Source organism: Chiloscyllium plagiosum, unplaced genomic scaffold (genome assembly GCF_037043375.1).
Source record: "Chiloscyllium plagiosum isolate Xiang-an unplaced genomic scaffold, Cpla_swu_hap1 HiC_scaffold_31, whole genome shotgun sequence".
In the NCBI taxonomy this organism is placed as follows: Eukaryota; Metazoa; Chordata; class Chondrichthyes; order Orectolobiformes; family Hemiscylliidae; genus Chiloscyllium; species Chiloscyllium plagiosum.
The window spans coordinates 24943607-24958503 of NW_028270169.1; the positions used below are offsets into that span (position 1 = coordinate 24943607).

The window sequence follows — 14897 nt, forward strand, 5'->3', positions numbered from 1 at the left end:
CTTTTGTAGTTGCTGTTTGTTTGTAAGATCAAGATCAGAGCAGTGACATGTTTTTGAGTATATTAGTAGTTAAATGTGTTGATCCAGATAGATGAGACACATTCCAAGTTTAATTCCTGGTATGTGCTTATTTTACCAATGTCCTATGTAAAATAGTTGCTGGAAATTACAGAGAAGAAAGAAAACACATTATTTAGAAAATACAGCGCAGAAGTAGGTTTGATAGACCCAACTGCCTGTGTTTATGTTCCACACATGCCTCCTTCCATTTTATTTTCATCATCTCGCATTATCTACATATCAGCCAGTGATTCTGCTCCTGGCTGCTATTCAATTAACCTCTGCTGAAGAAATGTCCACATAGAAGTTTGTAAACTTCACTGCCTTGGCTCTTATGCAAAGAATAACTAGTTGGAAAACTGCTAGGGGAATGGTGCATACAGAATGATGTACTGGCAAGAGTCAGAGTGAGAGCTGGGTGGGGAGAGAGGAGTGGTCATCCAGTTCATTGAGCATTTGTGTTAAACTTGGTTGTTCACATTATCTATCTCCCAGTCATTTTCCTGATCCAAAGCTCTTTTTTTAGCAGCTGTAGCATGTTATGGTGAATTCAGGTAGTAACTGTGCACCTCTGATCTTTGTATGTTCCTTGAAGATTACTACCAATGTCTACAAGTGTTCTGAAATACTATATTGCTTTTATTTTGCAGAGTATATTAAAATGGCAGATCACTATGTTCCTGTACCTGGAGGACCAAACAACAACAACTATGCAAATGTTGAGCTGATACTAGACATTGCAAAACGCATTCCAGTCCAGGTACTGCTAGAAAAACAGCTACTGACTGGCCTGTTTACTGTAATTTTAAACAAAGACTTTGTAATTTTCTATAGTGCAAATATATTTCCTTTTTAAAATGGTTCAAACTCTTAAATCCTCAGGCTGTGCCTTTAATATTATAATCAACTGAGAGATGTTTCTTTTAGAATAGTTTTCAATGCATTTATAATTCTAATTCTCTCCATCCGTTCTCACCCCCTCACTTTGTCCTTAAACTGGAGAATTAGGTGTGCAAGGCCAAGTAAGCACTCTGTGCAAGTTCTTCTAAATGGCATTGCTGCTTCTGAGATGATGGGTCCGCCACATAAGTGATCCCGCTAAAGAATGGCAAACTTGTAGTTAATAAGGCTGGCCATTAGCTGGTGCTGAAGCCTACCAGGGAGAAGGCAATTCTGGATCAGGTATTGTGCAACGAACCTGAATTGATCAGGGACCTCGAAGTGAAGGAGCCATTGGGAAGTAGTGACCATAATACAATAAGCTTCAATCTGCAATTTGAGAGGGAGAGGGTACAATCGGGAGTGACAATATTTCAGTTGAATAAAGGGAACTATGGAGCTATGAGGGAGGAGCTGGCCAAAGTTCAATGGTGCAATACCTTAGCAGGGATGACAGTGGAGGAACAATGGCAGATATTTCTGTGTATAATGCAGAAGATACAGGATCAGTTCATTTCAAAAAGGAAGAAAGATCCTAGGAGGAGGCCTGGGTGGCCGTGGCTGATGAGGAAAGTTAAGAAACATATAAAGTTAAAAGAGAAAAAGTATAACATAGCAAAGATAAATGGGAAAACGGAGGACTGGGAAGCTTTTAAAGAACAACAGAGGATTACTAAGAAGGAAATACGCAGAGAAAAAAATATAAAGGAGGATAGTAAAAGCTTTTTTAAGTATGTGAAAGGCAAAAAAATGGTTAAGACTAAAATTGGACCCTTGAAGACAGAAACAGGGGAATATATTACGGGGAACAAAGAAATGGCAGAAGAAATGAATTGGTACTTCAGATCTGTGTTCACTGGGGAAGACACAAGCAGTCTCCCTGAGGTAACAGTGGCTGAAGGACCTGAACTGAAGGGAATTAATATTAGGCAGGAAATGGTGTTGGAGAGACTGTTAGGTCTGAAGGTTGATAAGTCTCCGGGGCCTGATGGTCTACATCCCAGGGTACTGAAGGAGGTGGTTCGAGAAATCGTGGATGCGTTGGTGATTATTTTCCAGAGTTCGATAGATTCAAGATCAGTTCCTGCGGATTGGAGGGTGGCTAATGTTGTACCACTTTTTAAGAAAGGTGGGAGAGAGAAAGCAGGAAATTATAGACCAGTTAGTCTGACCTCAGTGGTGGGAAAGATGCTGCAGTCTATTATAAAGGATGAAATTACAGGATTTTAATAACAGGATAGGTCAGAGTTACCATGGATTTATGAAGGGGAAAATCATGCTTGACTAATCTTCTGGAATTTTTTGAGGATGTAACTCTGAAGATGGATGAGGGAGATCCAGTAGATGTAGTGTACCTGGACTTTCAGAAAGCTTTTTATAAGTCCCACATAGGAGGTTAGTGAGCAAGATTAGGGCGCATGGTATTGGGGACAAAGTACTAACTTGGATTGAAAGTTGGTTGGCTGACAGGAAACAGAGTAGTGATAAACGGCTCCATTTCGGAATGGCAGGCAGTGACCAGTGGGGTACTGCAGGGATCAGTGCTGGGACCACAGCTTTTTACAATATATATTAATGATATAGAAGATGGTATTAGTAGTAACATTAGCAAATTTGCTGATGATACTAAGCTGGGTGGCAGGGTGAAATGTTAGGAGATTACAGGGTGACCTGGACAGGTTAGGTGAGTGGTCAGATGCATGGCAGATGCAGTTTAATGTGGATAAATGTATGGTTATCCACTTTGGTGGCAAGAACAGGAAGGCAGATTACTACCTCAATGGAATCAATTTAGGTAAAGGGGCAGTACAAAGAGATCTGGGTGTTCTTGTACACCAGTCAATGAAGGTAAGCATGCAGGTACAGCAGGTCGTGAAGAAGGCTAATAGCATGCTGGCCTTCATAACAAGAGGGATTGAGTATAGAAGCAAAGAGGTGCTTCTGCAGCTGTACAGGCCCTGGTGAGACCACACCTGGAGTACTGTGTGCAGTTCTGGTCTCCAAATTTGAGGAAAGCCATTCTGGCTATTGAGGGAGTGCAGCGTAGATTCACGAGGTCAATTCCTGGAATGGCGGGACTACCTTACGCTGAAAGACTGGAGCGACTGGGCTTATATACCCTTGAGTTTAGAAGACTGAGAGGGGATCTGACTGAGACATATAAGATTATTAAAGGATTGGACACTCTGGAGGCAGGAAACATGTTTCCGCTGATGAGTGAGTGCCGAACCAGAGGACACAGCTTAAAAATACAGGGTAGACCATTTAGGACAGAGATGAGGAAAAACGTCTTCACCCAGAGAGTGGTGGCTGTGGGGAATGCTCAGAGGGCAGTGGAGGCCCAGTCTCTGGATTCATTTAAGACTGAGTTGGATAGAGCTGAAAATGTGTTGCTGGAAAAGCGCAGCAGGTCAGGCAGCATCCAAGGAGCAGGAGAATCGATGTTTCGGGCATGAGCCCTTCTTGAGGAATGAGGTCTCAAGGATAGTGGAATCAAGGGTTATGGAGATAAGGCAGGAACAGGATACTGATTAAGAATGATCAGCTATGATCATATTGAATGGTGGTGCAGGCCCGAAGGGCAGAATGGCCTACTCCTGCACCTATTGTCTATTGTTTTCAAATCTGTGTGTGGGTCTGTCATTCTAAGGCCAGTGGTTTATTCCAGCAGCTGTTTGTTATTTCTTTATTGCTACCTTGACTAAATCTTGTTTACACGGTGATGATGTGTAAAGAATGTATGCTGATTTGTGATATCTTTTTCATTTCCAGGCAGTATGGGCAGGCTGGGGCCATGCATCTGAAAACCCCAAACTACCGGAACTTCTCCATAAACATGGCATTGCTTTCATGGGTAAGAGATATTTGTTCTGGTCAAGTGGAACTTTGCCAGATTCTGCTTAAATCATCAGTTACGGGGAATTTAGAGAAAGAAGGTACTTCCACTTGTACCGCTTCTTTTATGTAATCAAGGTGTTGCAAGTGCTTTACAGTAATTTTATTTGCAGGTAAATGTGACTGCTAATTGCACAGAAGGATCTCATTATTGTAAAATGACTGGTTAACTTGTTTGATTAAGGGCTGAAGGTTAGCAGGTCAACAAAACTTTGTTCTTTTAGTGTCTTTAACTGTCCTTTCAAACATGCATTTGGATTAATATTTAATATGCAAAATGGTACCTCCCAACAGTGGAGCAACCTATGTTCCATGCTAAAGTCCTGGAGTGGGGCATGAGACAGCAAATTTCTGATTTGGAGCCAAAAGCATTATAACAGTCAACTGTGGTTCAGTTGATTTCAGTCTCCCCTATGAATTACCAGGTTTGGGGTTTGTGTTCCATTCCAGAGTTTGAGCACAAAAGTAACGCTTGGCACTCCAGTGCCGTATTGAAAAACTGCTGCAATTTGTTTTTGGCTTTGTTTTTAATTTGCCCATGTTGACCAAATTTCCTGGTATGTTTTAATTCCCCTTGTCTGTGGGGCAGGGTTGTTGTGTCATTCGTGACTCTGTCAACAGCAGCACGCCATTGATGTCTTAGTAAAAAGGTAAAGTTGCCATAGTCTTACCAGGCCATAGGGCTACTCGCTAGAGTGAGGAGACCAGTAGTTGTTTAACCTAAGGGTCACCATGCCTCAGGCAAGGGAGAGGTTTAGAAGAAGAACCTCATGGTAACCTTAGCTGGCGTGGGAATTGAAGCCATTCTGTTGAACTTACTCTGCAGTACAAACCAGCTGTCAAGCTAACTGAGCCAATCCCCTGTCTTAGTACTTTATAACAATTAATGAATTATAACTAAGTAGTGTTTTCTGTAGCTGTCACCATCTTAGTATGATCCATTTTCATTGCCAGTTGCTCCAAAACTAGATAACCATGTTGGGTATAAAATGCTCCTTGCTTTAATACAGTATGGTATTCTCTGTATTATCCTTGGCCCCTATTGTACTTCGTACAGAATCTAAAATGGTTTGCTTTGGAAGCATGTTGTTTTGGTTTGATTTTTGAGGACTTGCTATATCATTAGGCTCTAACATCGTTCGCCACTGTGAGGCTTTCATTTGAGTACCATTGCTGTTTAGAGATATCGTTACATCTTCTTCTGGTGCTGTACATGTTGAACTGAGATTTTTTTATTCAAAGTACTTTTTATTCTCTTTAGGTCCTCCAAGTCTAGCTATGTGGGCACTGGGTGATAAAATTGCCTCTTCTATAGTTGCGCAGACTGCAGGAATCCCCACACTCCCTTGGAGTGGCAGTGGTAAGTCTATGATCTCATGGTTTTAACTTGGACAATTAGATGGGGAGACTTTCTTATTACTGGAAGCTTGGGTACAGCAGGATGTGTGGTAAGTCCATTTACAACAGGTTTTTGATTGTCAAACTGTTTTATGACCAGAGGCAGCAGACTCAATTTAGGAAATATCTTTTGGTTGATGAGTAGCAGTTAGATGTCTAGATTAACCTCAGTGTTTCCAGGCGAAGTAGTGTGTGTGTGGGATCCCTCCTCTTTGCAACGGAGTAATGTTCTCCGTACTGAAGTGATCTATCATGTTATTTGCCCTAACTTTGTTGAGGTACCTGATGGGTGTGGGCACTGAGGCATTTCTCCCCTAGTAATATGAATCCCTTTATGAGAAAAGGGAGTGAAAATTGTATTGACTTGAAGTAAAACATAAAGTGCAAATGCCTTTTTTAAATTGTAAAGGCTATAACTTATTGTTCTATGTTTTTGTTTGTGGACTGAAATGGGAAAGGAATTGTGTTAAAAGTCAAGGCTTATGCAAAGTATTACTGCAGTTTTTAAAAGCAGGTTACTGGCACACTATAAGAATTGTTTCCACTGCTGTTTGTTCAAGTAGCAGGGGTGTTTTACTACAGGTGAGCTGGAGCCAAGGCTGAGTGTGAAGAGAAGTTCAATTGGCAACAGGTAGCTGATTGGTTTGTGGCACGGTGACCAGTTGTCAATGTGGCAGGCCTTCTGCCTGCCAACAGCAATATGATAAGTTCCCAGGTAATTGAATATCATATGTCTGCAAGTGTCTAGTCAGAAGTCATCGGACCTTTAGAAAGGAAAGCGCTGTCCTCTCTGCAAGAAAAAAAACATTTCATGCCTCGAGAGTGAGTTTATTTTCCCTCGCAAGTTGCTGTAAGTTGTGGCTTTTAACCAGTTAATCAGAAACTTTGTGAACCTGTGCCTCCTGCAAGTAAAAGTATCTTGAGAAGGAAGATCACGGTGCAGCTGGTCCTGGCAAGCCAAAAAGATCATCTCAGTGAACCCTGTGAACTGGAACATTTGAACTAACTTCCCAGTCTTTCTCTACTCTCTTAAATACCCTTTTTGTTTTGTGTCTGTTTGCATGAGGGTTAGAGTTTTAACTAGTAGAGCTATATGTCAATGGTTCATAATTGTTTACTTGTAGTTAGGGTCTATTTATTTGTAATAAATAGTAATCCTTGTTAAGTACAAAAATCTGGCCCTTGCTTTCTACCATCCTGAGTTTCAAAGGCAGATAAATTAGACAATTTTGCGTACTTTTGTAAAATCTTTAACTCTTTGATGACTCTGGCAATAGAGGGACTTGATTTTCCGGATGCTACCCTAGTGAGGTGTAACAAAGTGCACTAGTGTTGCTTTAATTAACTTCTGTTGTTGTAGTCATGCAAGGCTGCTGGGAGTCAAGGTTGAAGCAACATTCGTTTCTTGATATTAAGTTACTCTGATATAGAACATTAACAAATAGATCCTTTGAAACAATGCTGCATCATTTTTTTTATTTGTACAGTGCTAGCATCGGAAATCTTTAAAAAAGTAAACAAAAGCACAGCAATTGGTGGAGTGGAAATGAACAAATATATCTGTTGTCCCACCATCTCATCTGTCAGTGTATAATATCTATAAACACTTTCTCATTTGATAAGAAATGAGTAGACTCTAATTCATATGTGGTTATTGAATAAAATTAGTTGTTAAGTGGGAAATATTGCTGTGATAGCTCACTGAATATATTTCTAAGTCTACATATTTTTTAGTTGATAGACTGGTCTGAATAAAGAACTGGCTTTTAGAAAAAAATGTTTTGATAAATGAGTGAGTCATTGGGAAAAGGAAATTTTAAAAATGTACTATTCAGGACAAACCTCTTAGAAACGACTTCTTTACTCTGAAGTCAGAATGTATGTAAAATCTGTTGGTCTATCATTGAATCCACTTAAGTTTTGAATTGATCGGTTGCCTCCTTTCTCCAACTGCAGCATCCTTATTTTCTTCTTCACACCTGGGTTCCCTCGGTCAATAGGCTAGACATTTTTGATGAGTTGAAGTGATCAGGCTGTTCCTAATGGCTAACTACCAGAAGGGGTGTGCATATTGCCGGTTAGGCATTCCCTCTTGGCGTAGTCCGTCATACTTTTGCTTTCACCTATTAGCCCAACATGTGACTTCACTGTACTGTCATATTAGGAAAAAATATGTCATGCAAAATGAAAGTTGTTAATGTGAGCTTGAATTAGAAGATTATTTATTTCTGTTGTATTCCCCACACTCTTCACCATCCTGTCAACCCATTACCAGATCCAGATTATTTCTTTGCTTTATGAAAGCATAATTTGCTTTAAACTTCTTGTCTTAGGGCTGACTATTGAGTGGACTGAAACGGAACCACTGAAACTAATCGTGAGCGTTCCTTCTGAGCTGTATGAAAAAGGTTGTATTGCAGATGTGGAGAGTGGTATGAAGGTAAGAGGAGCAGTCCCTTAACTGTTCATCCACTGTGTAGGTCTGTGGTAATGTTCCAAAAAATAACGAGGCTGGTGCAATGGTTCACACAGAAGCAGCCAAGAATGTCAGGTAATTCTATATCATGCTTATGGAGTGTGCCACAGCAATTTCCAACTAGTGAAACATTGTTGAAATGCAATTGCTGTTACAAGGTAAACAGCACAGCATTTTGTGAACAAAACAGTCACTCAAACAGCATAATTTCTGTAAAATCTTTTATTTCCCACCTGAGACCACTGGTGAGAATTAGTGGCAACAATAAACTCAGTCCTTGATACTGTCAGAAGGTTGGTTGTAAAGTTGGTTTCATAACTAAATTGTTCACTGGTATCTACCCCTGCTTTCATGTCATTAGAGCAGCAGAAATTTCACAGCTCCAGCAGTGAGATTTGAAATGCGTATTCCCTGTGTGGATGAGAGTGGGAGCTATAGAGAGAATGAGCATACTGACCATAGCACTGTGGTACTTGGGGAGAAAAGCTAAATGTAGTTGTATTTGGGGACAGTTTAGTCACTGGAATAGACACAGAACTCTGTCGCCAGAATTGAGGATCCCAAAGTCTGTGTTGCCCTGCCTGGTGCCTGGGTTTAGGATATCTGGGCTGCAGAGGAATCTGGAGTGAGAGGGGAAAGATCCGATTGCCTTGTTCCACGAAGGTACCAATGATGTGGATAGAAAGAGAAAAGAGATTATGGTAGGAGAATATGAGCATCTCTGGACTAAATTACAAAGCATAATTAAAAAAAGTAGTTACTAACTGAGCCATGAGCAAATTGGCACAGGTTCATCATGACGAAATAGGTAAATGTGTGGCTCAGATTGGTGTGGGAGAAATGGGTTTGAATTCATGGGACATTGGGACCAGTACTGGGGATTAGAGGGAATTGTTCAGAAGGGATGGGCTCCACCAGAGTCCATGCTGGGACCAGAGTCTTGGTGAATCGCATAACCCGTACTGTGAATAGGGCTTTAAACTAAATGATGGGTTCAGTTGAATGGAAAAGTATGGCAAACATAAAGGTGGGGAGGGTTCAGCAGAGGCTGTTAAAGTTTCTAGAACAAGTAGTGTAACAGAGAGTATGGAAAGGGTCAGAATATCTAACTTCAAGCACAGCAGATAAGGGGCCAACTATGAGAAGAGGGCAGTCAACACTGGACTAAGTATGTTACACTTAAATTCACGTGGTTTAGAAAACAAGGTAAATGAGCTTGTACAATTTGAAATTGGTGAGTATCAGAGATATGGCTGTAAGGGGATCAGGGCTGGGCACTCCGCCTCCTCCAAGACTTCTGTTTCCTGGCCCCCAATGCCTCATCTTCACCATGGATATCCAATCCTTTTACACCTCCATCCGCCATGACCAGGGCCTCCAAGCCCTCTGTTTCTTCCTCTCCCGACGTCCCCAACAGTACCCTTCCACCGACACTTTCGTTCGTTTAGCTGAACTGGTCCTCACCCTTAACAATTTCTCCTTCGAATCCTCTCACTTCCTCCAGACCAAAGGGGTAGCCATGGGCACCCGTATGGGCCCCAGCTATGCCTGTCTCTCTTTGTTGGCTACGTAGAACAGTCCATCTTCCGTAGTTACACAGGCACCACTCCCCACCTCTTCCTACTTTGATGACTGCATTGGTGCCACCTCGTGCTCCCGCGAGGAGGTTGAGCAATTCATCAACTTCACTAACACATTCCATCCTGACCTTAAATTTACCTGGACCATCTCTGACACCACCCTCCCCTTCCTGGACTGCTCCATCTCCATTAATGACGACCGACTTGACACCGACATTTATTACAAACTCACCGACTAGTGAAACATTGTTGAAATGCAATTGCTGTTACAAGGTAAACAGCACAGCATTTTGTGAACAAAACAGTCACTCAAACAGCATAATTTCTGTAAAATCTTTTATTTCCCACCTGAGACCACTGGTGAGAATTAGTGGCAACAATAAACTCAGTCCTTGATACTGTCAGAAGGTTGGTTGTAAAGTTGGTTTCATAACTAAATTGTTCACTGGTTTCTACCCCTGCTTTCATGTCATTAGAGCAGCAGAAAACCCACAGCTACCTGGGTTGCACCTCTTCCCACCCCACCTCCTGCAAAAATGCCATCCCGTATTCCCAATTCCTCTGCCTCTGCCATATCTGCTCCCAGGAGGGCCAGTTCCACCACAGAACACACCAGATGGCCTCCTTCTTTAGAGACCGCAATTTCCCTTCCCACGTGTTTTAAGATGCCCTCCAATACATCGCGTTCACATCCTGCACCTCTGCCCTCCGACCCCACCCCTCCAACCGTAACAAGGACAGAGCCCCCCCCCCCCCCCCCCCCCCCGGCGCTCACCTTCCACCCTACCAACCTTCGCATAAACCAAATCATCCGACGACGTTTCTGCCACCTCCAAACGGACCCCACCGCCAGGGATATATTTCCCTCCCCACCCTTTCCGCCTTCCACAAAGACCATTCCCTCCATGACTATCTGGTCAGGACCACGCCCCCCAGCAACCCACCCTCTCGTCCTGGCACCTTCCCCTGCCACCGCAGGAATTGCAAAACCTGCGCTCACACCTCCTCCCTCACCTCCATTCAAGGCCCCAAAGGAGCCTTCCACATCCATCAAAGTTTCACCTGCACATGTCATTTATTGTATCCGTTGCTCCCGATGCAGTCTCATCTACATTGGGGGAGACTGGATGCCTCCTTGCAGAGCTCTTTAGGGAACATCTCTGGGATACCCGCACTAATCAACCACACCGCCCTGTGGCCCAACATTTCAACTCCCCCTCCCACTCAGCCGAGGTCATGGAGATCCTGGGCTTCCTTCACCGCTGCTCCCTCACCACCCAACGGCTGGAAAAAGAATGCCTCATATTCCGCCTCGGAACATTTCAACCCCAGGGCACCAATGTGGATTTCACCAGTTTCCTCATTTCCCCTTCCCCTACCTCACCCCAGTTCCAAACTTCCAGCTCAGCACTGTCCCCATGACTTGTCCTACCTGCTTATCTTCCTTTCCATCTATCCATTCCACCCTCCTCCCTGACCTATCACCTCCATCCCCACCCCCATTCACCTATTGTACTCTGTGCTATTTTCTCCCCACCCCCACCCTCCTCTCATTTATCTCTCCACCCTGCAGGCACTTTGCCTCTATTCCTGATGAAGGGCTTTTGCCCGAAACGTCGATTTTCCTCCTCCTCGGATGTTGCCTGAACTGCTGTGCTTTTCCAGCACCACTCTAATCTAGAATCTGGTTTCCAGCATCTGCAGTCATTGTTTTTACCTGGGAACTAAATATCGAAGGATACATATCCTGTTGAAAGGAAAGGCAGAGGGGCGGTTGCCTTTTAGTAAGAAATGAAATCAAATCAATATCAAAAAGTGATAGAATTGGAAGGCATATAATCTGTGTAGGTAGTGTTGAGGAACTGCAAAGGAATGTGGGACAGAAAATAAGTCAGGAGACAGATGCACATAAGAAAATCATTACAATATGCAGGTGGACTGGGAAAATCGGGTTGGTAGCAGATTTCAAGAAAAAGAATTTATGGAATTTGTCTGAGATCTTTTTTGTAGCAGGTTATGGTAGATCCCACTAAGAAACAGGTAATTCTGGATTTAGTAACATGTGATGAGGTAGACTTAATTAAGGAGCTTAAAATGAAGGAACCTGAAGGGGCAGTGACCATAATATGATAAAGTCACCCTGTAGTTTGAAAAGGGGAAGATTGAATTAGAGGGTAACGGTATTACAACTGAACAAAGGTAACTACAGAGAGGGAGGAGCTGGCCAGAATTGATTGTAAGGGGAGCCTAACAGGGAAACTGTGGAGCAGTAATGGCTGGAGTTTCAAGGGACAACAGAAATTCATTCCAAGGAAGAAGAAATGTGCAATGGGGAGGACAAGGCAGCCATGGCTGGCGAGGGATGTCAGGGACAGCATAAAAGCAAAAGACCTTAATCAAGGGGTGGAGGAGAATTTAATGGTTATCATGAAGGAAAAAGGTCCTGGAGAAGCTAGATAAATCATCTAGACCAGATGGACTACGCCCAAGAATTCTGAAGGATATATCTGAGGAGGTTGTAGAGACATTGTTGTGAAGATTAGTGGGAATTCAGGGGATTGTGAAGCCTTTGAAAACCAGCAGAGGGTAACTAAAAAAGCAAGGAGAAGGTGAAATAAGAGAGTAAGCTAGTTAGTAATATAAAAGAAGATTGCAAAAGATTTTTAAATTTGTAAAAGTAAGATAGAGGAAAAAGTGGACATTGGAGAACTGTAAAATGAGGGGTGGAGAAGTAGAATTGGGGAAGAAATGGCGACAGTATATTGCAATAGCTTTTACAGTGGAAGACACTAGCAGCAAACTAGAACTTCAACAGTCGGTGGCGGGAGAGAGGTCAGTGGCTATCACTAAGGAAAAGGTCCTGGGGAAGCTGCATAAATCATCCAGACCCAGATGGACTACACCCAAGAGTTCTGAAGGATATAGCTGAGGAGGTTGTAGAGGCATTGGTGGTGATCTTTCTGCAGTCACTGGAGTCAGGGAGGGTTCCAAAAGTCTGTAAAATTGTTAACGTACCACTCCTGTTTAGGAAGGGAGGGAGGAGAAAGACAAGAAACTAGATGCTGATTAGCCTGACCTCAGTTGTTGGTAAGATTTTGAGAGTCCATTATTAAGGATGTGTTTGTGGAGTACTCGGAAGTGCATGGTAAAAGTCAGGCTGAGTCGGCACTAATTCATCAAGGTGAGTCAAGTCTACAAGGAGATAACAAGCAGGTTAGACAAGGGAGAGCCAGCAGACGTGATCTATTTGGATTTCTGCAGGAGGCTGTTAAATAAGATAAAAGCTTATGGTGTTCGGGGCAAGAAACTGGCATGGTTAAAGGATTGGCTGTCTGACAGAAAGCAGAGAGTGGGGATAAAGGGGTCTTTTTCAGAAAGGTGGCCTGTGACTGCAGGGGTCTGTGTTGGGAACACAGCTATACATGCTATACATTAATGATCAGGATGAAGATCCTTTAGGAATTGTTGCAAAATTTGCAGACGACACAAAGCTACGTGGAGGGACAGGTAGTGTTGAGGAAGTGGGGAGGCTGCATAAGGACTTGGACAGGCTCAGAGAGTGGACAAATAAGTGACAGGTGGAATACAATGTGGGAAAGTGTACAGTTTATACATTTTGTTAGGAAGAATTGTGTATTTAATAGTGTAGACTGCTTTCTAACTGGGGAAAGGCTTTGGAAATCTAAAGCACAAAAGGACTTGGGAATCCTAGTTCAGGATTCTCTTAAGTTAACATGTAAGTTCAATTGGCAATTAGGAAAGTAAATGCAATGTTAGCATTCATTTCAAGAGGGCTAGAATATAAGAGTAGACATGTACTGCTGTGGCTGTATAAGGATGTGGGCAGAATGCATTTGTAATATTGTGAGCCATTTTGACCCCAGTATCCAACAAAGAATATGCTGGTGTTGGAGGGCTCCAGAGAAGGTTTACAAGAATAATCCCAGGGGTATGACAGGCTTGTTAAATGAGGAGTGATTGAGGACTCTGGCTGTGTAACTCTGAGTTCAGAAGGATGGTGGGAGTGGATCTGATCGAAGCTAACAGAATACCAAGAGGCCTGGATAGAGTGGACATCGAGTTTAATTTGGATAAATGTGAGGTATTGCATTTTGATGAAACAAACAAGGACAGGCATGGTACAATTAATGGTAGAGCCCTGGGTTGTGTTGTAGAACAGAGAGACCTAGGGGATCAGGTACATAATTCTTTAAAATTTGTGTCACACGTAGGCAGGGTGGTTGAGAAGTTGTTTAGCACACTTGCCTTCATTGCTCCTAACTTTGTGTTTAGGAGTTGGGACATCATGGGCACCAAATAGCCACCACAAGACTTGACCAACTATCACTAGAATCCATACACACAGACGAAGAGGGACAACAGTTTGACTGGGACAATGTATCAGTTCTGGGACAGATTAAACAAAGACACGCACAGGAATTTGTAGAGGCCTGGCATTTAAACCAGAACTCCATTAACAAACATATCGATTTGGACCCCTTTTAACAATCTCTCAGAAAAAGAACCAGAAGTGATATCACCCACCACAACACACCAAGACACATAAATAGCAAGCGGGACAGAATACCAGTATTTCAACGGAGGCTGTCTAATGATGTTACCTAGCATGGTGACAAAATATCTAAGAACAAATCTACCAGCTCAGCAAACAAACTGACAACCAGTTGGGACATCGGGTTGAGGTTATAGAGGACATTGAGGCCTCTTCTGGAGTACTGTGTACATTTCTGGTCACCTTGCCATTGGAAGGATATCATTAAATTGGAGAGGGTTCAGAAAAGATTTACTTGGATTTTGCTGGAAATGGAATGTTGGAGTTAATAAAAATAAGCTGGGACTTTTCACTGGGACATAGGAGTTTCAAGGACGAGCATAGATAAGGTGAATAGCAACGGTCTTTTCCCTAGGGTGGAGGATTTTAAAACTAGGCGGCATATTTTTAAGGTGAGAGGAGACTTTGTTTGTTTGTTTTTAAAAGGGGTGTGAGGGGCAGCTTTTTTAACAGAGGGTGGTTCATGTCTGGAATGAACTGCCAGAGGAAGTGGTGGATGCAAGTACAAGTTAAAAAGTTTAAAAGCCATTTGGATAAGTACATGAGTAGGAAAGGTTTGGAGGGATATTGGCAAAATGCAGGCAAGTGGGACTAGTTTAGTTTTGGAACTTGATCAGCGTGGACTAGTTGGGCCCAAGGGTCTGATTCTGTAAAATGTTTTTGCTCGTGGGAGAGACTAGGACCTGAGAGCACAGCTGCAAAGTGAAGGGATGACATTTTAGTACTGAAAGGAGGAGGTTCAGCCAGAGAGATGGTGAATCTGTGGAACTTTTTGCCACAGAGGGCTGTAGAGGCCAAGTCATAGAGTGCATTTAAGATGGAGATGATAGATAGGTTCTTGATTGGTAAGTGGGCAAGGGTTACGCGGAGAAGGCAGGAATATGGTATTGAGAAACAAATCAGCCATAATTCAAAGAGCAGACTTGATAGGTGAATGGCCTAATTCTGTTCCTATATCTTATGGTCTTACCACACC

At 42.7% G+C, this 14897-nt stretch overlaps 1 protein-coding gene across 2 annotated transcripts in view; it reads left to right on the plus strand.

Annotated features, from left to right (window-relative positions):
- acaca (acetyl-CoA carboxylase alpha) overlaps window positions 1–14897 on the plus strand; it is a 264322-nt gene that overhangs the window by 24686 nt on the left and 224739 nt on the right. For both annotated transcript variants that reach the window (XM_043718470.2, XM_087977363.1), the window contains exons 5-8: window positions 711–820; window positions 3772–3853; window positions 5156–5254; window positions 7626–7732. In XM_043718470.2, coding sequence (XP_043574405.2) covers window positions 711–820; window positions 3772–3853; window positions 5156–5254; window positions 7626–7732 — 398 coding nt within the window. The remainder of the gene's footprint in view (window positions 1–710; window positions 821–3771; window positions 3854–5155; window positions 5255–7625; window positions 7733–14897) is intronic.